Below are 23,831 nucleotides of genomic sequence, written 5' to 3'. Positions count from 1 at the left end.
CAACTTACTGGAAACTAGTTGATGATTCGTTAGAATCCTCTAATTAAGCAATCGAGTTTGGCTTATCCAGTCTGGATTGTTCCTGGTAAGTTTCCCCTTTATTTTCCTATTAAAATAATAACACAACACAGTCTTCTTTAAAAGTAAGAATAAAGTTTTACTCACATTCAGTTCACAGCAGTAATCTGAAGGTAGGCTTTATTTTGTGGTTAAAGTGAAAAGAAGTTTGAATTATATATCAGACTTTTGGCTTGTGGGCTCCATCCTATGTGAAGGTTTGAGCCATGCACTGGCTAAGAGCCAGGAGAGTGAGAGTCCTTGAGTAAGACTACGAGACCAAGAGATTGAAATGGCCAGCGCTTTTACCTGGTCAGCTAGGGTCACGCCCATCTACCTGGTCACACACAGGGGGAGGAAGCTCCAGAGCAGGTATGACAGGTAGTCCTCCCTGTCTGCAGCCACATTCCCATGTGTCTATTCTAGGCAACAGGAAATTGTACTTGACTGCTCTAGTAATAATACATCTCACAATAACAAATCACTTAGTAGTTTACAAATAAAAAACGGTAACACCACAAAGCTAAAAAACAAGTAAGAGGAAATACATAATGTCAGCATCACAATAAAATACAATATTGCTGTACACATCTCCAAGCAGCAAAAGACTCCAGGGGCTCCAACGCTTACCCAGGATTCCGTTTCCTTGGAATGAAGGTCAAAGGAGACTGTGGTGTTTTTAAGATATATGGTTTTATTTACACACACACAAACATATACACACAATGTGATCAAAGGATGGAGGGGCTCACAGCATTAACTCCCCAACAGATCTTTCTTCCTCATGAGGCTTCCAGCAAAGCCCCAGGCCAGAGCTCTTGTGTCTAGCACAGAACAAGACATGTCTCTGTCTCTGGCTTCAAGCATCACACAAAAATAACTTGACCTGTTATTCCCCATCCCATGGCAGCTTGGCATCCAGCCAGGTGAGCTGGCTGGGAAATGGCCTACCTATTTGTCTCCATTGCAACTTATTAGGGCACGTAACACAGGAAACTTTAAAATGATGTCCGTTTTATAGGTTTTCCTTTTCTTTGTCACACCAGCAGAATGGGAAGGTCCCACAGCATGGCTGCAGCCATGGTTTCCAGATATTGTGGCCAAAAGAAAGCTGCGATGGGACAGGAGTGAGGGTCCTGCGATGCTCCTCCACAGCTCTGCCTATGCGCTTTAGAACTTCATGGAACAAGGGCTCCGTGTCTGGTGAAAGAGGCACAGCCTCTGATGGGTCTCGAGAGAGATCAAACAGCAGAGGAGGATCGTGTTGTCTTACATATTTCCCAGAACATTGGCAAAATATTATATTGTAACAACCTCCAGATCCCTCTGGGTGAAAGATTGGTGTCATATAATGAACCTTCCACACATTTCCACCTGGTGGGAAAGAATCCACATGAATATATTATTATTATTTTTAAAAACTATTTATTGAATTTTCAAATTTTACACATTTTCCCACCCTTCCATGATTTCCTATGTTTTCCCTTAAATGCTTCATATTTTTGATTCTTAATCTCTACATTTAACCATCCTGAGTTATTCATCCTGATATTTATAAACTATTGCTCGTATTTCAAATCCTGCTTGCATTTTCATGATACTACAATATTTCTTTAAATATTCTCTGAAATACTTCCATTCCTCCGAAAACGTTTCTTCATTCTTATCTCTAATTTCGCCTGTTAGCCTTGCCATTTCTGCATGCTACATCATTTTTATAAGCCATATAATTAACACACACAATTTCCTCAGTCTTTTATACTGGCTGCACCACACACACACACACACACACACAGAAACACACATTCATACCTTGTGAGGAGGGCAGATTTGTAAAGCTTCTGGTCAATTGCAGTCCTTAAATAAAAAACTTTTATGTGCCAGATTCCTGGTTATGTACCTTTGCTCTAGTTAGTATAATAGGAGTGACTAAAGGGGAAGCTAGATCCCATGTTATGGTCTGGAGGGACTAATACCTTGCTGAAGCTAATATCTGGAGACCACCTGGAATCTCATGCATGCTCCCCAAGTTTCCATGATGGAAGAAAGGCAGAATATATTTGTAAGAAAAGAAAAAGTGACTGCCGATAGAATAGCTGCCCCTTTCTCCTCTTTCTCACTCACTTGTACTGGGGACTGGATCATGCCGAGCCCTCATTTTCTTTATGGTCCCCAAATTTCTCCTTATCAGAAGTGCCACATATCCCGCCTCTATGTTAATTCTTATGAAAGAGTTTTTACTTATTAGTGAGCCAGCCCAAGCACCCCAAGCCGATGGTTTCAACACTGAGATTGTTCCTGCTAGCGTCTTGATACATATTAAAGTCACAGCCAAGTGACTTTCTTTGTAGAATGATATATCTCAGATCAACCCAGAAACAGGTTGTCCTACGTGCACCGCTTTTAAGAATGGGGGATTTGTTGCCGCATTTCATGACAGTGCCTCATTGAAGCTGCACTAAGGCTGCAATCCTAACCCCATTTCTCTGGAAGGAAGCCCCGCTGAATTAAACAGAACAAATTTTTCAATGGACATGGTTATGCTTGTGTTGTAAGCTCCCTACAATATCAGACAGTGTGATGAACATTTGCATTCAAGCTTGTAATTTTAAATGGCAGGTCAGCATGTATACTTGCAAAATGAGCTGCTCCTGGGTACATAGTCCAGGCCACCATAATGACTGACAGTCTAGAGCCTTTTGCTGCCCAAAGATCTGCTCTTAATCACTATGCATTATCTTGACGCATGCCTTATTACGCATCTGTCCTTTTGTTATACAAGAACACAATGGGAAATAGGCGAAATGTGGGGGCCCAACGGGAGGATGCAAGTAGACCGAGAAAAGAAATCACCATTTGAAATGTGGAATTGTTCTTAAGACCAAGTACCATGCTAAACAAGAAATCCATTAATTCATGTTAGGCATATGGTAATACAGCACCCAGAAGTGACTGCTGCTTCACCATTTTGAAAAAGGACTTAATAGATTGTGAAATAGTGAAATAGGGACACATTTCTTTCTACTGTGAGACCAGTATCCTCCAAGCAACACAGCTTGTTGCAATTGGCAAATCTGTCAATTTCAGATTATCTCAGTTTTTCACCTTCCCAAACTTAAATTCAGTTCCCCCTCAGTTTGATTTTTTTTTTTAATTTAAAGCACGCATGAAAATTCATTGACATTTGGGTGGGAATTTCTCCTCATATACACTTTTGCCAAATATACACATTTTTTTATATATATATTACTTGGCTAGAGAACTAAATTGCAAAAGTAGGTTAAGTGTGAATTTCCAATGATGGTTGTGTTTTGGGTTGCGCATTGTTTCAGAAAGTGCAGATAAGGTAGGTTCACCTTTAAATGCAAACTTAATCAAATCCTTCCTCCTATACCTAATCTGTGGTCATCCTACATTATCCTTATAAACATGCTGAAAATAAAGAGGGACCTTGAGTCGCTCATTCTTCGTTGTTGATCTTTACTAATTTCCTTAGTCCGACTCTATTATTATTACACCATCTCTTCAGAAAACATAACTATTTTGCCATTGTTTTGTGAATGATTATTTTACCAGAAATTAAATAGATTTTTAATTTGAAGGAATTTGCTGTACTCACTGTCCTTCTGGTGCCACCGTGCTGCATGTAAATGCATCCCACAGTAGTGAAACAGGAATTCATGCTCCGAGTGTTGAACTGATCCCTGCAGCAAAGGCATCAAATCTCGACCATCAATTATCCTGAAGGGACAAAGGGAATGACTTAGATTGCTTTCAACAAATTGCCCTTGGATTGGTTCCACATTAGTTATGCATTCGGAACTTTGAAACAATAGTAACTATGTAATTTGCTAAATGAATGTGGGTGATATCTGCTAGTTTATATCTAAAGCAATATTGTTTTCTATTTGTAACCACTATGTGAGTCCTTGGGAGCTAAGAATTTGAGATGACAAGTGTGTGTGTGTATGAACGCGCATATGTGTATATATGTATATGTATGTGAAAAAGGTAAAGGATCCCTGGATGGTTAAGTCCAGTCAAAGGCGACTATAGGGTTGTGGTGCTCATCTTGCTTTCAGGCCGAGGAAGCTGGTGTTTGTCCACAGACAGCTTTCTGGGTCATGTGGCCAGCATGACTAAACCGCTTCTGGTGCAACAGAATGCCGTGACGGAAACCAGAGCGCACGGAAATGCCATTTACCTTCCCGCTGCAGTGGTACCTATTTATCTACTTGCACTGGCGTGGTTTCAAACTGCTAGGTTGGCTGGAGCTCACCCTTGGGGGAGCTCACCCCATTGTGGGGATTCAAACTGCCGACCTTCTGATCAGCAAGCCCAAGAGGCTCAGTGGTTTAGACCACAGCGCCACCCGCTGTGTATATCTACTTATCAAGGGAAGTTGGCCACCTGTATACAATAAAACCACAAGCCATTTTGAGACACTGGTAAATATAGGAAAATGTCTACCTTGACACATTGCATACCTGTCCTGTGGGACTGTCCCACCAGCCAGATGAACCAACGTAGGGAAAATGTCCATTAGACTGGTTGGTTCATGAATAATCTTGCCCTCGGGTAACATTCCTGTCCATCTAAATAATCCAGGGACACGGATTCCTCCTTCCCAGCCTGCCATGGCTTTTCCACCTAGAATTACCATAGAACAACACCTCATGATTAAAACTGAACTCCCTGCCATGCACTTATTTTGTTGCTCATATAGAAAACTGAATAAACTGCACTTCATTTTTTTTTATGCCATTTATTTAATACTTCACCCTTCAAGGGAGAAATACACTCACAAATTTATCAGGCAAAGAAAAAGATAAAGCCACCAAAACATGACCACCAAAAAATGTAACATGCCTAGATAGCTCAGTTAAGCATGGATGGCTCAGTTGGTTAAAGTGTTGTGCTGATAATGCCAAGGTTGCAGGTTCAATCCCTGTATGGGACAGCTGCATATTCCTCCATTGCAGGGGGTTGGACTAGATGATCCTCAGGATCCCTTCCAACTCTACAATTCTATGAATCTATGAGAAAAACAGTACTCCCACTAATAATATATCTCTATCTCTATCTCTATCTCTCTCTCTCTCTCTCTCTCTCTCTCTCTATCTCTATATATCTATATTTATATCTATCTATCTATCTATCTATCTGGGGAAACAGAGGCATTTGTTCAGTGCTCAAGGGATGCTTTATGTTTAAGAAGGCAATCTTTCAGGACCCAAGACATGGAGGGTTTTAAAATCTTAAGTACCGGCATTTTTTTACTTGTGCCTCAAAATGGGCCTGGAATCAGGGCTGAGATATGTTCCCATTGTCCAGTCCCAAGACTGAGTCATGAGCAGAATGACTTCCATGTGCACAGTGGACCTTCCCTTCCCTCAGTGGTCTCCCCCAAATCTGTTCCAGAGGGTTGGGTATACCCCCAGAGCTGATTCACAGGAGAAGGGAAGGGATGTTCCATTGCAGGGGTGTAGCAAGGGGGTGTGGTGGGTGCTGTCCACCCTGGGTGTCATCACTGAGGGGGGTGACAGAATGGTGGGTGGCACTCACCACAGGGCCTGCAGCTCACCCTAGCCACGCGTCTCTCCTGGGAGTGATGCAGTGGTTTGAGTGCCCACAGGCTCCGTGCTGCCCCAAACGGTACACCCGCTGCCTCCCCCTCAGCTGTAGGATGGCTGAGTGGGAGGAGACAGGCAGACATCTTGGAGGCCCCATGGTGCCGCTGTGGGCTGCTGACCCCCCATGGGTGGCTGGCCCCCCAGGCGCCCGATCGGCTTGCTCTGCTGCTGTTCCATTGGACTCAGAATTCTCACCTTTGTAGATGCCATTCCAACCACCTCGCTGAGCATTTCCTTCTCTTGCTTCCAAGTGGCCACCATGGTCAGAAGTAAAATAGGTCAGTGTGCTGTTTTTCAAATTTTCCTTGTCAAGCTTATCCAAAATCCTTCCTATAAAGAATCCACAGTGACATAGAGGATCAGGGTTTGGATTGCTCTGCCCATCCGTTTTATATTCTTAAAAAAACAAAGGTTGACTTACCTACCATCCAGTCCATCTCTTCGACATTGTCACCATACAATCCATGCCTGCTTTTCCCCCTGAACCTTTCTGTTGTTACCACTGGTGTGTGGACATGTAAAAAAGAAACAAAGAGGAAGAATGGCCCTTGCTTGTTCCTACAGAAACGACAACAACAAATTATTGTTTAGAAAAACAAATTTATATATAGTTTTCTGATACTTCTGTTAGTGCCTTGTGAATAATCTTTACTGAGGGAGTAATTAAATAAGGGATAGGGAAGCTGTGGTGTGTGTGGCCCTCTAAACCTTTCTGTCTTCCTCCTGGGGATGTTATGAATCCCATAATACCAACCAAGAGGGGCTGTCAAGGCTCATTGGTTTCTATAAAATTATGGGAAGATAATTCTCTTTGCAGATGTGAGGAAAATGCTTTTCATCGGAGCAGACAATTACAGTGAAACATCTTTCTGACAGATGAAGCAATTGACTGTGTAGCTTTTGCTTACTATTCTAAGTCTTTTGTGTAACCAAAATGCCTCAAGAATCCCACAACTGGAGATGTGAGGTAGAGTAGCCATTTTGCTGACTGAAAAATAATAAGAGACACCTTCTAAAGACCTTGTTGCTCCTGCCTCTATTGAATATCATTACATTCATTACAATCAGACTTTTTAAAAACAAACAAATGCAATGGATGCTTCATTTCCTCTCACACATTTGTAATCCCATGTAATTCATACAAGGAATCTCGTTTTACCTTTCAATAAAGGAAATGGCTTCCCTCAGCACCAGGGATGCAGCTCTCTCTACCTTCATTGGTTGCTCTGTAATTTCATAGTTTCTCATTACAATGCAGTCCCAGTATCTTATGAATCCATAGCTTGAGAACCAGGAAATAAAGAAGGCGAAACCAAACAAAGCCAGGGAGAAAATTGTTTTCCAACTGAGGGGCAACAGATGAGTGAGCTTTGCTGCCATAAGTGTAAGTACAGCGAGGGCAATCAACAGAGTATAGGACCAAAGCTTGATTCGTTGGGACATCTCCTTCTCTGGAGGGTATGTAATTTGACAATCACCCATCAGTGAAAATGGCATGCCATAAAAATAGTCAAATCCATGATTTAAGGGGTGATGGCAGAAGTCGTCACGGGTTTGACAGTTCATACCTAGATGCCACTTCCCTGAAAAACAGAATTCAGGAGGGAAAGTTACATTTTTGCCAACCAATGCGTGCTAAGCAGACGTATATGGACAAGTTGGCTTCCAAATTGTCCAACTCATTTCATACATTAAAACAGTCCCCACCCTTGAAACGTTCTTGAACTACAACTCCCACCATCCCTGACCACCAGCCATACTGGCTAGGAATGATGGGAGTTGTAGTACAACAACACCGAGGGACCCGAGGTTGAGAAAGACCGCATTAAAATGTTTTTCCTTGGGAGAATTAGTGGCATATATCCTGGAGAAAAATGTTCAAGATTTCCTTTTGCATTTTATTACACATGTGTTATTATTTATTTACAGACTGGCTTCCAGCAGGGTCATCAGTTATAAAGATAATAAAACAGCAGGAATATAGAATCAATTAATAAAACTGATGATTGAAAACTGATAATTGATAAAATTGATAATAAAATCAAGAAATAATAACAACAGCCATTATTCAGTAGGTACACAAAATTATCCATTATATTTATTATGTATTCTGTGGTTTTATATCTTGATTTTATTCTGTGAACCGTCCTGAGACCCCCAGGTATAGGGCAGTATATAAATTCATTATTATTATTATTATTATTAAGAAGAAGAAGAAGAAGAAGAAACAAAAAAGTTATTCCCAGAAGGACGTAGTGATGGGGACTACTGCTGTGCCCCATGACCTTCTATGACATTTGTACATTCTTTCACCTAAATGCTGTGCACAAGTTTTCTTACCTATTAAGCCAGTGGTGTAGCCTTTGTTCTGCAATATCTTGGCAAAAGTAGTTTCATTCTGAGGAAGCCCACCAGAACCAGCAAGCCAGCTAATGACACGGAAACGATCCCTTTCATCCAAACCTGAGATAAAGTGATCATATATAACATAGCCAGTAATATGGCTGTGAACTTCAGTCGGTTGTTCACATACAGTTCTAATGGCAGATTAAGATGTCCCTCTCCTTATCTTAATCAATGGACATCAGATTAAAAACAAACCAGATCTTTGTGAAGCCTGCATAGCAAAGCCCTCCCTCTCTTAGCCTTTCCATCGAGATCCAATACCTCGGTACAACTGTAAAGAATATTTCCACAATTGTCTCCAAGGGCAATGATTTCTACTTAAGACTAGATGGTGCCTTTTGACAACACCGCACACCTGATCTTACGGGGTATCGGCCAGTCAGAAAAGCGGCTCTGCTTGGGGAGCAAACAGGGGCTGCTGAAATGTGCTGAGTGAGTTTCACACCTTCTTCTGCTAGCCGATCGATATTGGGAGTCCTAAGGAAAACAACAATAACAGGGCAATATATTTGAGCTGAGTAATCATAAAGCAAACAGAGAATGTCTAGGAACTGAATGCCTTGATGAAGTCTAAGTTACGTAACTAAAGGCACCTCCAGACTGTCGTGTTTTTGTGAGAAGGATTCAAGCGCATACTGGAAATTTAGGTTCCAGTAAATGGGTCGAAGTCCTGCCAACATAGCACAACAAATGCATTCAAACGACAGCATGACTTGGTGATTAGCACATAAATGGGAAAATGAGCAGAAAGGTGTGGAATGAACGAACTGTTAGTGGAAATAATAGGATCATACAATTGTAGAGTTGGAAGGGACCCCAAGGACCATATAGTCTGCCCCCTGCAATGCAGGAATATTTCGCCCAATGTGAGGCTCAAACCCATGACCCTGAGATGAAGAGTCTTATGCTCTACCAGCTGAGCTATGTCAGCATATATAATACATATAAGCAATTCAGGCTGAATGCAAATGGATGTACAGTGGTACCTCGGTTTACATACACTTCAGGTTACATACGCTTCAGGTTACAGACTCCGCTAACCCAGAAATAGTGCTTCAGGTTAAGAACTTTGCTTCAGGATGAGAACAGAAATTGGGCTCCGGTGGTGCAAAGGCAGCAGGAGGCCCCATTAGCTAAAGTGGTGCTTCAGGTTAAGAATAGTTTCAGGTTAAGTATGGACCTCCGGAACGAATTAAGTATTTAACCCGAGGTACCACTGTATAACCTCTCCATAAACAAATCATATTAAACGCACAATAAAGACCAAAGATAGTCTTGGAGTTACTGGAGGTGAATATAAACGCTAAAGCAGTCTTGATTTTTGTGGACGCGGAGAAAGCATTTGACAATATTTCTTGGAGTTTTATGAAAAAGAATCTTCATGGGATGGGGGTAGGCCAAGGATTTGAGAATGGTATGGGTGCGATATATTCTGAACAAAAAGCCAAGCTGATTGTAAATAATGTAGTAACTGAAGAATTTAAGATAGAAAAAGGGACACGACAAGGGTGCCCAATTTCCCCATTGCTTTTTATATCAGTCCTGGAGGTTTTGCTAAATATGATTAGAGATGACCAGCAAGTTAAAGGTGTACAGGTCGGGGCAAAACACTATAAGTTAAGAGCTTTCGCAGATGACTTGGTACTTACTTTACAAGAGCCAGATACTAGTACAAAAAGGGTGTTGGAAATAATTCAAGAATTTGGCCAGGTTCAAATTGAATAAACAAAAGACTAAAGTGTTGGAAAAAAATTTAACAGTTATGGAGAGGGAGAAATTCCAGAATGAAACAGGTTTGACTGTGGTTAAGAAGGTGAAATACCTTGGGGTTTATTTGACATCTAAAAATCTGAATTTGTATAAAGATAATTATGAAAAATGTTGGTTAGAAATTAAAAAAGATCTAGAGATATGGTCAAAGTTGAAATTGTCAATGTTAGGCCGAATTGCAGTTATTAAGATGAATGTATTGCCGAGAATGTTATTTCTGTTTCAAACTTTGCAAATCCTTGACAAGATGGACGGTTTCAAGAGGTGGCAGAAAGACATTTCGAAATTTGTCTGGCAGGGCAAAAAGCCCAGAATTAAATTTAAAATACTGACAGATGCTAAAGAAAGAGGGGGATTTGCCCTGCCGGATTTAAAATTGTATTATGAAGCAGCAGCGTTTTGCTGGCTGAAAGAGTGGATGCTCCTCGAGAATACAGACATTTTGGACTTGGAAGGTTTTAATAATACATTTGGTTGGCATGCATATTTATGGTATGATAAAATCAAGGTGCATAGGGCCTTTAAAAATCATATTGTCAGAAAAGCATTGTTTAATGTTTGGACAAGATATAAAGATTTGTTGGAAAATAAAACCCCTAGATGGTTGTCACCCTTGGAGGCTAAGGCATTCAAAAAGCTCAATATGGAGGCCGAATGGCCAAAGTATCGGGAAATTTTGGAACAAGAAGGAGATAAATTGAAGTTACAGAGTCATGAGAAATTGAAACCTAAAGTACGAGACTGGCTCCATTATTATCAAATAATGGAGATGTATAAACAAGACAGGAAAATTGGCTTCCAGGTGGAGAAATCAAAATTAGAAACTGAATTGTTAGAACCCAATACTAAGATTTTATCAAGAATGTACAACTTGTTGCTGAAGTGGAACACACAAGATGAAACAGTTAAATCAGCTATGATTAAGTGGGCACAGGACATTGGTCATAACATTATGTTTGCTGACTGGGAATGGTTGTGGAACACCGGGATAAAATTTACGGCATGTAATGCCTTAAAGGAAAATATTATGAAAATGATCTATAGGTGGTACATGACCCCAGTCAAGCTAGCAAAGATTTATCATTTGCCTGACAATAAGTGTTGGAAATGTAAAGAATCTGAAGGTACCTTTTATCACCTTTGGTGGACGTGCCCAAAGATTAAGGCCTTCTGGGAAATGATATATAATGAAATGAAAAAGGTACTTAAATGTACCTTTCCTAAGAAACCAGAGGCCTTCCTCTTGGGCATTGTCGGCCAATTGGTGTTAAAGAAAGATAGAATTTTTTTTATGTATGCTACTACAGCAGCAAGAATCCTCATCGCAAAGTATTGGAAGACACAAGAGCTACCCACTCTGGAAGAATGGCAGATGAAAGTGATGGACTATATGACACTGGCTGAGATGACTGGCAGAATCCGCGACCAGGGGAAGGAGACGACGGAAGAAGATTGGAAGAAATTTAAAATTTATCTTAAGGACTATTATAAACTTGATGAATGTTAAAATGTCAAGGCTTTGAGAATGAAAGGGCTTCAGCGATATAAGAATAGATTGGAGGAAAGATTAGTAAGACATATTCTTGACAGAATCACTAGAAGTTGCTGAAAAAATTTGGACATTGGGATGCAGAAAGGGGAGGTACGGGGGAGTCCGAGAAACAAGGTTTATGAGAATAAGGTTATGAAATTATACGTGTTTGTATGTCTCTTTATATGTTTGTATTGTTTTAAAAATTCTGTAAAATCAATAAAAATTTATATATAAAAATAAAAAATAAAAAAATAAAGACCAAAGATAGTCTAACCTCTGTGTAAGCTTTCTACCTAGTAAGCCAATTAAAAGTGTCATTGTAGCAGCCTCAACACACACACACACACAATATTTTTTATATAAACACACACACACACACACACACACACACACACACACATAAATAAATAAAATATTTTCCTAGACCAACCTTAGGTAACTGAATAACAGCCAACTAGCACAGATACTTAGTACTTCACATGTAACCCTTGACTTTACCTCCGCCTATGCTTACATTGTATCTTAAGCTGTTTTAAACTGTTTTAAATATTCTGCAATATTGTATTTTAATATCCACATTGTGTTTTAATTGTTGCAACCTGCTCTGGGACCTTAGGGTGAAGGGATCGTAATAAACTGCAGCAATAATAATAATAATAATAATAATAATAATAATAATACCAAGCCTTGTTCTATTAAGCACATTTTAAAAGGTGATTTCCCCACAGTTTATATAAGTCAATGTGGTATAGTGGTTGGATGAGGACCTGATTGACCTGAGTTCAAATCCACATTCAGTCGTGACATGAATTTCACTGGGTGACCGTGGGCTGGCTACTACAGTAACTCTGAGCCTAACTTACCACATAGGATTGTTAGGATAATATGGATTGGTGTAGGGAGCCATGTATGTCACCTTGAGCTTCTTAGAATAAAGGTAGGATGTAATGAATGAATGAATGAATGAATCAAATTTTTATTTCACCCTTCATCTGCAGATCATAGGATTGCTTACAATATAAAAACACAAAAACACATACTACTATAACAAACAAAAATACCCCACACAGTTTAAAAGGCAATAGATTTATTATTATTTATTAAATACAATGAGAAATAGATAAATAAAATTAGTGCCTAGCATTAGCACCTGACATTTAATATCATGCATATTTATAGAATGTGTCATGGAAGGCTATCACAGATCTGCATAAGCCTTTACCTGATTGTATCATTTCCATAGCAGCCGAGATCCCCAATGCCAAAGTCATCAGCCAGGAAGATGAGAAAGTTGGGCTTATAGCTGACTGAAGCTTGCAGTTCCAGTGAATTTAGCAATAGCACCAAAGCTAGAGGTGAGCATGGATGTCTCCTGGAAAGATGAAAGATGATTAACTGTCATGGGTGTGTTGTACTATCTTAACTCATCCTATTCACACTCCATAGTAACTTTCCTCATGAAAGGCTGCAAAGGAACATGTAGGTTCTAAGAGAGTGAAAATATTTTAATATGGCTTTTTAAAAAAAGGAACTTTAATTTTGCGTATTCATCCTATAGATTCATCTATTAGCTAATTTCACCATTAAGCAGCGTGAAACCACAGAGGGCAGCAGTATGATTAGCTGGGCAATAGGTAGCTGTCTGAGAAAAATGTCACCATGCAGCCCTGCAAGGGCATGAACCTGAAATAAAATGCAAACCATAATGTTCCTCTGAACACTGACCGCCAGTTTTATTATATGTGATGTACACATGTGTAGCATCTTGCTCCTACGGGTGCGTGACCAACAGACAAGTTACTGCCTTCAAGCAGATCCCATTAAAAACTGCCAAGTTGGGGTTTTTGTTTCATATTACTCAAGAATATCCATTTGACACACCATAAAGCATATTGTTGTAGTTTCCATATGCTTTGCTTTCTAATACAAGATTATTATTTTTTGCACTGGTTTCCTTATTAATCAACAGGTGGATTATTATGAATGAAAGTTCATTATTATGAATGAAAGTTTATTTAAGCCATGTTAAAGTTATACACGGGACGCGGGTGGCGCTGTGGGTTAAACCACAGAGCCTAGGACTTGCCGATCAGAAGGTCGGTGGTTCGAATCCCCGCGACGGGGTGAGCTCCCGTTGCTCGGTCCCTGCTCCTGCCAACCTAGCAGTTCGAAAGCACGTCAAAGTGCAAGTAGTACTGCTCTGGCGGGAAGGTAAATGGCGTTTCCGGGCGCTGCTCTGGTTCGCCAGAAGCGGCTTAGTCATGCTGGCCACATGACCTGGAAGCTGTACGCCGGCTCCCTCGGCCAATAAAGCGAGATGAGCGCCGCAACCCCAGAGTCAGTCACGACTGGACCTAATGGTCAGGGGTCCCTTTACCTTTACCTAAAGTCATACAACAAAATACAGCAATTATGGAGAAGCACACTGCTTTCCCATTGCATTAATAAGCTATTGGATTTTTTTTTTTTAAAAAAACAACATATAACGAAACACCATCTAATTCTAGTAATGTGCTACATACCACATGACCTCTTTCAGGGATTGCCACGTTGTAGATATACTGCAATGAAGAATCTAAAAAAGAAAAGAGAACACAACACCAATACTAGAGAAGATCTGGATAGTGACAATATATAGATGTTAAATCTTTCTATATTCATTTAAAAGGAAGAAAACAGCATACTGAAGGAGGCATACAAACTTCTGTTCAATGCAATAAGATGGGGAACAGAGTTCTTCTTCTTCTTTATGCCTTCTTATAACTACCTTCTTATAGCCATGAGGGGACGGGCTTATTACTGTGCTGTTCCACTTCATTTTTGTTGTGGTAAAACAACATTTCTTTCAGTGACATGATTAGAGACTTGCCTTTTTTGTTTCTTTTTTAAGTGCATGCAGCTCAGTGTTATGCTGCAAAGAATGTTCTTTCCTGAGGGGAGACACTTCCAGTGCTTTCAGCCAGTCACGTTTAAGGGCATGCAAAGGTTTACAGTCATACCTCGGGTTACAGCCGCTTCAGGCTGCGTTTTTTCGGGTTGCGGATCGCCACAACCCAGAAGTACCAGAATGGGTTACTTCCAGGTTTCAGCAGTCGTGCATGCGCAGAAGCGCTAAATCGTGCTTTGCGCATGCGCAGAAGCGCCAAAACGCTGCAGGTTGTGAACGTCCAGCACAGATCACGTTCACAAACCGAGCATCCACTATACTCAATTTTTGCAAGCCTCCAAAGGAAGGTTAAGTTTCTTGTTCTGCACACCATAGATATGGGGGCTTTCATGTAAAAAGTAATTGGTGGTTCTACCAGATTTTTTGCTGTTGCAAAACTGCATCTCCTCCTGAGGCAGTTTATCTAAAACACCCCCACCCACCCCCATAGCAATCATAAACCCAATGAACTCAGTGAGATTTCCAAATAAACACGCCTAGGATTGCACTGGTAAGCACTGAAGTCTGCTTGAATCTTTGCTTCTATGCTGAGATTCCTGTCCCTTAAGTGTCCTTTCAACTCTACAATTCTTCAATTCTATGACTTGTTTCAAGAGTGCAAACTGTTACCATAAAGCACCAATGCTGCAGCAAGCAAAGGCTCTAGCAGCTCAGCCAGCTGCTTGTGGCTGGAAAGCCAGACAGGATGTTTGTGACTGTTGCCATGGGAACAAAGGGGCAGTCCATTCTGTACTGAGCACCGGATGTTAGCTCAGTGTGTGTGTGTCATATGACCCGTACTGGATGTACTTGGGAGGAGTTTCTTCTTGCTGTTGTTGAGTGCAGACATGATTCTCTGTACTGATGTAAGAGGCAGAAATAAATGATGTAAATAGTTTTCTGTCTGCTTCTTTCCCCTCCCTGGGGACACCAAAGGGGAGAGAGGAAGAACGGTGTGTTCCTCTCATACATCTGAGAAGAATCGCCGGACCTCGCCTGCTTATCAGCAGAGTGATGACCGCGGGGAGGTCGACAGGAATATCTGCCGGTGCCTACGCTGTGGCACATTCCTCTGACCCAGGTAGAATTCCAACAGTGGCAGCCTTCGGATGGTTGCGATTCATCGGACATCTGGATGAGAGGCTGGTGGATTGTCCTCCTCTGCTCCAAGGAGGAAGAGAAGCGTCTGAAACAGCCAGAGGCTCCACAGACAGCTGATGGAAAGAAGAGGTGTTTTCCAGAGCAACAAAGTTCAAGGTATGCTGCATTTCGGGCTAAAAGTGTGAACGCAGGAAGATTAATTCCCTGGTTCACGGAGCTGCGTTTCAAAGAAAACAAGAGCTCCGGGAGAAGAGGCCTGCAGCTTGAAGGCTGAAGCCTGCATTCCACAAATTTTTGTGGTAGATAAGATGTCTTATTGAAATGCATTGTTGCTAGGTAACGGTCCTGGAAAGTTACTGGCAAAGGGGCTGGACTCTGAGTGTAAGCCTGGGAAAGCGAAACAAAACCAGAGAATGTTTTGGCTACAAGGTTTACGAGCTCTTCGAAGGGACTTTTTAATAGCAGCCTGAGTTTAGCTGCCAGGTGCAAAGAGCGTAAACAATTTGCAGTTTGCTGCGTGAGAAAGGAAAAAACAACTGTTGGATTTTACAGTTTGTTTGACAGTGTGAGAGAGGCTTGGCTTCAAGATGGATGCCAAGAAAGGGGGAGGTTTGCCTTGCCCACCTCCCTTAACCAATGACAATTATTCATCTTGGTCTGTAAAGATGAAGGCCCTGCTGCAGAATCAGAGGCTTTTTGATGTAATTGAAAACCCCATCCCTGCAGCACCAACCAGAGGTTGGGAGTCACAGAATGTAAGGGCCAGGACTGCTATAATTCTGTGTGTCTCAGATGATCAGTTGGTGCATGTTCAGCATTTAGAAAATGCGAAAGAGGTATGGGACACGCTGCGTACAACGCATCGGAGAGATGCTGGTTCTTCAGCGTTGCTGTATTTTGAGAAATTGACCAATCTGAGACTTGCGCCTGATGGAGATGTTCAAGCGCACCTGACAGAAATGAAGTTTCTGCGTCAACAGATGGTGGAACGCAATTTCCGTCTTCAGGAGGAAGTGTTTTGCTTCATGATGATAAACAGCCTTAGCCGCACCTACAAGGTTGTTGCCAGTCAGCTTGGTTCCCTACCGGCCGCGCAGCTGACCGCGGAGAGAGTTTGTGCTGTGGTCCTGAATGAACACGACAGGCTTGCTGCACTGGAAGAAAAAGACAGGGGGAGGGAAGAACAGAGTTCTAATTCCCCCACTGCTGATGCTACTGGGGAGCATGGTGTAGCATTGAGTGCTGTCCGATGCTACAATTGTGGACAGACTGGGCATCTACAGCGAAACTGTAAGAAGCCGCGCCAGTCAAGAGGAGCAAAGAGCAGCTCTACGAAGCCTGAGGCGTCAGGCAAAAGCCGTACCAAGTGCCAGGTGAAACCTGCAAAGGCTATGATGGCGAAAGGAACCACGCCAGATGTTGGGAACGCATTCATAATCGACACGGGCTGTACAAAACATTTGTGCCCGCACAGAGGACTGTTTTCGACGTTGAAGAAGCAAAGCTTCACTGTGAAACAGGCCAACGGTCAAGAGCTGGAAGCAACTGGAATTGGGACTGTGTATCTTGAGAGTCTGAACTTGACTATAAGTGATGTTTACCTGATTCCAGAACTGAGATTTAATCTGCTGAGCGTGTCGCAGATTGCAAAGAAAGGACTGAAACTGTCCTATGATGCTAAAAGCTGCAAGATCTACAAAGATGGAGAACTGTTTCTTACTGCCAAAGAGAAAGATGGACTGTATTTGTTGACTTTTGATCAAAGTGATTACATGAAATGTAATTCTTCTGTTTCTAACGAAATCTCTCTTGCAGGGGTGACCATGACCAGTGTGAGCACCAGGAAGGTGACTAAGACCAAGAAGGTCGACAGAGCATTTCAGCGGGTATATGCTGATGTGATTGGTCCTCTAGAACCATCTAGAGGCGGTGCACGATTTTACCTTGTGTGTGTGGATTGTTTCACAAATTATTCTTGGGTTTATATGATGGAGAAACCACAAGAAACTTTAGAAAAGTTTCAGGAGTTTTGTGACAAGGTTAAAAGTATGCATGATGCTAACATTGATTGTCTTTTCACAGATGACAAACAAGTTTTTCTGTTACAGAAGTTTCAGAAGTTCCTGGATGGAAAAGGGATAGACCACAAAGTGGCAGTTTCGCAAGAAGCGTGGAACAGGGGGGTCTGTGTGAAAGTGAACAAAGAATTGCAAAAGGGAATGAATGCGCAATTGCTGAGTTCACATTTGCCACATGAATATTGGGCCGAATCGCTAGCGTCCTATCTTCATGTGTGGTTGAGAAAAGTCTCAACAGAGTTGGGATGTTCTCCTTTTGAGAAGCTGTTCAATAGAAAACCTTCTGTTGCCTACTTTAAGGTTTTCGGGTCTCATGTGAGAACAGAAGCTCCAGGTGGTGTAAAGAATGCCAGAGGCATTTTTGTGGGATATGAAAAAGGTCTCTACAGAGTAATTTTGTCTGAATCTGGTCAGGTGATTCTCACAAGGTTTCTAGAGAGTGCTCCTGAACAGGAGAGGTTGATTGTTCACGCATTTCCCACAGAGGATTCTGATGATGATGATGATGATGAGTTTGATCTTATTGAGTTCAGTAGTACTGATGATGACAGCGATAGCTCAGACAGCTCAGTTGTCACAGTCATTGAGAGGAAATCTCACATAATGACTAGACCCTCAGAAGAGGAGGATGAACCATTGATTAAGCTTAGTACTGGTTCTCCAGAGAGTCCAAAGGTTGAACCAGTGAGCACAGAGGATCAGAACCTCTTACGTAGGTCTGAGAGAGCAACGAAGGGTGTACCACCCAAGAGGTATTCAAAGGAGTTTGCTAACCTTGCATATGTTGCTGTTGTAAACGACCAAGGACAGATTGAAGCTGTGTCTGAGTCAGAGACAAAGGCACAACAGAGAGTTGTTAACCGAGGTAATGCGAAGTCACACAGCCAGAGAGGTACATTGGTTAAACCAGTGGCGGGTAGTTCCAAGGGTGGAACTGAAACAACAGGGGAATGTTATAAATATAACAACTGTTTGTTTTCTTCTCTGGATGACGCTTTGCTCGCAGCACACATTGATACTTTAGGGGGAGTATGTTACCATAAAGCACCAATGCTGCAGCAAGCAAAGGCTCTAGCAGCTCAGCCAGCTGCTTGTGGCTGGAAAGCCAGACAGGATGTTTGTGACTGTTGCCATGGGAACAAAGGGGCAGTCCATTCTGTACTGAGCACCGGATGTTAGCTCAGTGTGTGTGTGTCATATGACCCGTACTGGATGTACTTGGGAGGAGTTTCTTCTTGCTGTTGTTGAGTGCAGACATGATTCTCTGTACTGATGTAAGAGGCAGAAATAAATGATGTAAATAGTTTTCTGTCTGCTTCTTTCCCCTCCCTGGGGACACCAAAGGGGAGAGAGGAAGAACGGTGTGTTCCTCTCATACATCTGAGAAGAATCGCCGGACCTCGCCTGCTTATCAGCAGAGTGATGACCGCGGGGAGGTCGACAGGAATATCTGCCGGTGCCTACGCTGTGGCACATTCCTCTGACCCAGGTAGAATTCCAACACAAACATCCCCTTCCTGCAATTAGTTTCTTAATGCGGTTCAGAACAGTGCAACAGTATACATTATTTCTAACAATATAGTTTACTGGCACCTGATGTCTCATGTTGCTGTGAATCTTAAACATTGTATTGTGAAACACTGTCCTGGTTCACTCTAACACTGGGAGCCACTGCCTTTTCTTATCTTATGGCTACTACATGAAAAGCTGCCTGAAAACTGGTACAGACATGGAGTCTCCCTAGACAGCTATGGATGGGAAGCAGCTCTCCCTTTCTATGGCAGTCACACAAGTAGTCACCACACTTGTGGACAGAAAAGTGTCCATAGGTTTCTTACTATTTGGGAATAGTTATTTGAATAGTAGTCTTGACTGACAGATCTCAGTCAAACTACCTGTGGGCTTGTGACTGATTTGCACTGGCTTTCAACTGGACCAAGTTCAATGTAGTGGTTCTAACATATAAGACCCTATGCATCTCAGTATTAGACTGCCTATCCCTTATATACCTCATAGGTCACTGCAGCTTCTCACCCAAGTCCTTAAAATATCAGAAGCCCACTCTCTAGTAACTTTCTGTAAGGCTGCCCCTTTTTTGTGGAACAGCATAAGGCAGAGCATTCCTATCTGTACTTTCTGAAAGCAACAAAACATTTACAGGTGCTTTAAATGTGTGCATGCAGCCAGAGTGAAACAGAAGGAATAAAACACTAACCATTACCTTTTCCAGAGAAAAGGAGAAGTAGCAGCTTTTGTGTGGTTCCAAGCAAGCAACCTGGGACCCTTGGAAGTGGCTTAAAACTAGAAAAGTTCTCCTCAGAAGAGCACACGAGGCTTGTATTCCCTTAAGGTTCCTAACCAAACATAGGGAAGATGTGGGGAAATGGGGGTGGTTAGTGAAAGGGATGGGATCAAGGTAGGCAAGTTGAAGGAGGTCTGCTCTCAAAGGCATCCATTGGGTCAAGAAGGCTTGAAAGCAAGGAATGTTCAGAATCTCTACCATACCCTCGGGAGAAAGATTAACAAACTTGACTCTGCACAGCTACAAGACATGAGCTGGTGTTTACACAAAGGATTATTACATTTAGGACAATCAAAGAAACTGTCTACTTTCCAGAAAATGCAAATACAGTGGTACCTTGGGTTAAGAACTTAATTCATTCTGGAGGTCCATTCTTAACCTGAAACTGTTCTTAACCTGAGGTACCACTTTAGCTAATGTGGCCTCCCACTGCTGCCATGCCACCGGTGTGTGATTTCTGTTCTCATCTTGAGGTAAAGTTCTTAACCCGAGGTACTATTTCTGGGTTAGCGGATTCTGTAACCTGAAGTGTCTGTAACCTGAAGCATCTGTAACCTGAGGTACCACTGTAGTGCATTGACTAAGATATCAGTAGACCTTGCCATTTGGTAGGAAACACTTTATTCTTTGCCAGAGTTAATTAATAACCAAATAGAACAGTTTACTTGTGTTAAATGTGGCAATGTTTCCAGTTGTTAATTTGGCATTTGTACACAATTGGGGCTCTTTCTCAGTCCCTGGAAAATAGGGACTGGTAATAGGAGGGTCTGGTAATAGCTACACAGACTCACTGTCACTCTCCGTCCTCTCTCCATGAAAGAAGAAGGCACTTGCAGATTTGAACGGCATATTCTAGGTTCGCAAAACACATGAAGGACCACGTTTTGCTTGTGGGTTTTCCCACCCCTGGTTTTGGTCTTGATGGAATTTTACTCAGCCACCACTAGAGGCTGTCCACAAACCCCAGCAGCTCCTGACAGGTCTATGATTTGTCTTTGGTGTTCAGGAACTTGAAGAAGAATAGATAACCCCACCAGAAAGGCCAGCAGAAAGTGCATGCAAGTCTTAGATGTTTTTTCCACAACAACAATAAAAAATTGCATGGAAGAGAATGCTGCCCACTCAAAGTAAGTCAAAACACTGAAATGCCACCCACTTTACTGAGTGTTGTCCACAACATAGGACAATGCAAAAAGAAAACAAGCTAAACACACAAATTTAATGGAATTCATAGCAATAGCTCAATGCAGTGTTTGCTCCCCCCTTTAATGCATAGTATATTGAATTATACATACCAATTGTGCAACAGTTGTATTGCTAGCTATGAGGTTCTCACTATGACCCCCTATGATTTGACACATCTACAGCCCAGACTTGCCCTTCTTCAGTCAGATGTAAGATCTATTGTGTTCAGTGGGTGAGTGTGTATATGGCTGAAGTCGTAATTTCTTTTTCCAATTCCCCAGACTTGTCAAAGAGAATCATATTGTTCTAGGCAGTGTTTATGGATATGTTCCAACCCATCATGCTTTGCGTGACAGAGCCTTTCACAACTGCCTTACTCACAGGACCAGCAGGGCTACACCTGCTAATTTCAAAATTACAGGTTGGTGCATAGTCCCAGAATAGCGAGAGGACATCTAAAATAGCTTTGCATTGCTTGGGAGCTTTAAATGTAGTTTGCTGTGTACAAGCAAAGAGAGGAAGCTGACCTCCTGAGAGATGTTATCGAAAATAAGCTGTTTTGAACTCAGTGTGCCGACGTGCTCTTGAGCGCCAGCCGTAGCAGTTGCATAGTTTCCAACAGGAAAAAGATTTCTAGTATTTGATCACAGCAAGATGTCTTATACAGTACCTGGTGAAGTCTCCAGGAAGCCAGAGAGGCTACAGCAGCAGCAGCAGCACTGTTTGCAGGGAGTTTAGATTCAGGGCAGGCTTCATTCCCAGCTTTTCATCAAGGCTTAACCCCAGCCACAAGTGGCACATCTTTCATCAGTCTCTGCCGGAGGCTATAAAGGAAGTCATCATATCTGTCCCATCTGCTCATGCGCACTCTCTGAACAGTTCCCACTGGAAGAAACGCCGCTTTCTAGATCGACAACTAAGCTGAAAACTTCTCAGGCTGCTCTCTGCCTGCCAGTCGCACTCTGCAGCTCTCCCCAGTCTGCCGCCCTTTGATATCAGCACAGTGTTAACATTCAGTTGCACATGTGGGACTGATCAGAGAACAGTAGGGCCTTTCAGGAGAGACCTGGCTCAGATGATTGAAGAGGGACTCCCTGGTTTCTGGGAAATGGTTGCGGAATGCTCTCCCTCTAAATTCTTACTGAAACAGACCAATCCCCATTCCTAGAAGAGCCCCCCCCCCCCGCCAAAGCTACTGTATAGGAATCTAAAGTAAGCAATCTGGGGAAACCCCTGCAGGGGTTGCATAAAGGAGGACCTGTAACAAATGTCAGGCAGTTCATTTTCGAAAAGAACTTTTGAATGATCCTTGCAGCCTATGACTGTAGTGTCATGAATTTCTTTCCAATGGTTTTCTTTGATGATGGTGTAAAACCCTTTGAATAAGACAAAGAACACCCCCCTGCAACAGCCAGAATATCCTCCACTCTCTCTTGCCTATGTACATGCGTGAGAGCACATGACCATACACCCTCCAACGTATCTCCTCCATTTCATTCTTCCTCCTTCTCTCCTTTCCTCAGCCCCACCCCCCAGGTACACCTTTTTACAAATGGAAGCTTTTAAAAACCTTAACTGCTGGGCTGGGGGCAAGATCAAGGAGGGGAGGCTTGATGAGAAAGCCTGTAAGTCACTTGAGAGCACAAAACTTGGATTATAAAATAAAATATTACTTTTAATGTGCTTTTGGAGCTACATTAATTCCCTGATCTTTTCACAGAAGATGTAAGCTGCAGAACTGATGAGGGGCAATTCATGCAGCTCAGCTCACATCATGGGGCAATATGCCTTGTCTTGAATGTCTAGGACATGGTGCAACATGCCAATTTTGCTGAGTAGCAGTAATTGAGGTTATCAGGGCTTTCCCCCCTAGAAAAATAGGTGCTGGTACTCACCATGATATAAGACAAAGAGAAGATACTCTGAAGTCAACATACTTCAGAGGGTGAAATCGGGGGGGACGGGACTAGGGGGCACATTGGAAGATGGCCGACAATACCATCTCTCCGACCCACACGGGGTAATTAAGAGGCTGTTATGGGAGTAGGCAGCCTCCCTTGTTGCCCCAAGGAAATGGGGAACACTGCCCTTGCCTGCTGTGCCCATAAATCACCCCCTAATTCGAAAGAAGGGGGTGAGGGCCCTAGGCAGAATGCCCCCGTGTGGACATCGGCTCTCCTGGACGCTGTCTCTGATCGCACACTAGTTGCAGCAATTTGGAATAATTAATTACAAAAGAAGCAAATGCACATATTTCAAGTGAAAAAGGGGAGTGAAGTCTGCTAATTTAAGTGACCTCTGCGAAAGAAGATGACTGGCTGGAGAAACAGGAATATTTTACGATGAAGATACACCAAAGGCGGGGTATGTTGACAATGGGGCTGAATGGGGGGGGGACTTTTTTTACTTTCCTTCTATGTGATTTACAAGAACCCCTCCTCATTAGAACCATCGGTTGAACTGACCCAAGCAGGATGATTAAGGTCTGTGTGGAGATAAACTTTAACCAAAAGTATGCTTTATGGAGACCGAAAAGCAATAAGAGCTTTTGGGAATGGCGCAGCAATTAATTCGGAGTCGCCATCTTGCCAAAGGATTTATAGCTGGGAGGAAGAACGGATTTGTTTTCAGACTGCATTCCTAGTGAATCTCCTCAGAGGTTTTGAGAAAGGAGGCAGATTGGTGAAGATTAATGACGCTAAGACTGTTTTGATGTATGGAAGTGATGTTATATGGAAAACGTCTGGATATGGCTACTGGATAAAAAAAAAAAAAAATCCACGCAGGATTACAAACTGTTCTAACCAGCTTGCGAAGACTATCAGAGGTCACAAAGAGA

The 23,831-nt window shown here is 42.2% G+C and overlaps 1 protein-coding gene and 1 long non-coding RNA gene across 6 annotated transcripts in view; one reads left to right on the top strand and one right to left on the bottom strand.

Annotated features, from left to right (window-relative positions):
* LOC308474906 overlaps positions 1-23,831 on the top strand; it is a 32,590-nt gene that overhangs the window by 1,076 nt on the left and 7,683 nt on the right. The window contains exons 1-2 of one of the 2 annotated variants that reach the window (XR_013985027.1): positions 62-85; positions 12,644-12,755. This is a non-coding gene — a long non-coding RNA (uncharacterized lncRNA). Of the gene's footprint in view, positions 1-61; positions 86-12,643; positions 12,756-23,831 lie in introns of those variants that run through there. The other variant, XR_013985028.1, reaches the window with a different exon arrangement.
* On the bottom strand, positions 732-21,985 carry LOC308474830 (arylsulfatase D-like). Of its 4 annotated transcripts, XM_081001350.1 has the most exons (13): positions 21,663-21,985; positions 19,721-19,859; positions 13,923-13,975; positions 12,623-12,772; positions 8,452-8,573; positions 8,031-8,153; positions 6,850-7,273; positions 6,112-6,248; positions 5,886-6,020; positions 4,545-4,707; positions 3,677-3,798; positions 1,046-1,431; positions 732-992 (listed from the first exon to the last, which is right to left on the bottom strand). In XM_081001350.1, the coding sequence occupies exons 2-12, from the start codon at positions 19,721-19,723 to the stop codon at positions 1,073-1,075; spliced, it is 1,791 nt and encodes a 596-aa protein (XP_080857476.1). In that variant the 5' UTR covers positions 19,724-19,859; positions 21,663-21,985; the 3' UTR covers positions 732-992; positions 1,046-1,072. The 4 variants fall into 4 exon arrangements, with proteins under 4 accessions (XP_080857476.1, XP_080857475.1, XP_080857477.1 ...); XM_081001349.1 differs by having other exon boundaries at positions 732-1,431; XM_081001351.1 differs by lacking the exon at positions 19,721-19,859 and having other exon boundaries at positions 732-1,431; positions 21,663-21,984.

The sequence above is a fragment of the Podarcis pityusensis genome (genome assembly GCF_964106645.2).
Source record: "Podarcis pityusensis genome assembly, chromosome: 4".
Lineage (NCBI taxonomy): Eukaryota > Metazoa > Chordata > Lepidosauria > Squamata > Lacertidae > Podarcis > Podarcis pityusensis.
The sequence above is the reverse complement of the archived record's forward strand: the minus strand, read 5'-3'. Positions and strand labels throughout refer to the sequence as shown.

What these genes read in the sequence shown, in the direction of transcription:
- LOC308474830 (XM_081001349.1), bottom strand. An exon ending in CTACACCACTGGCTTAATAG is followed by an intron (nt 7,274 to 8,030) that starts GTAAGAAAACTT and finishes TCTGTTTTTCAG; the next exon opens with GGAAGTGGCATCTAGGTATG. An exon ending in GGGACAGTCCCACAGGACAG is followed by an intron (nt 3,799 to 4,544) that starts GTATGCAATGTG and finishes TTGTCCCTTCAG; the next exon opens with GATAATTGATGGTCGAGATT.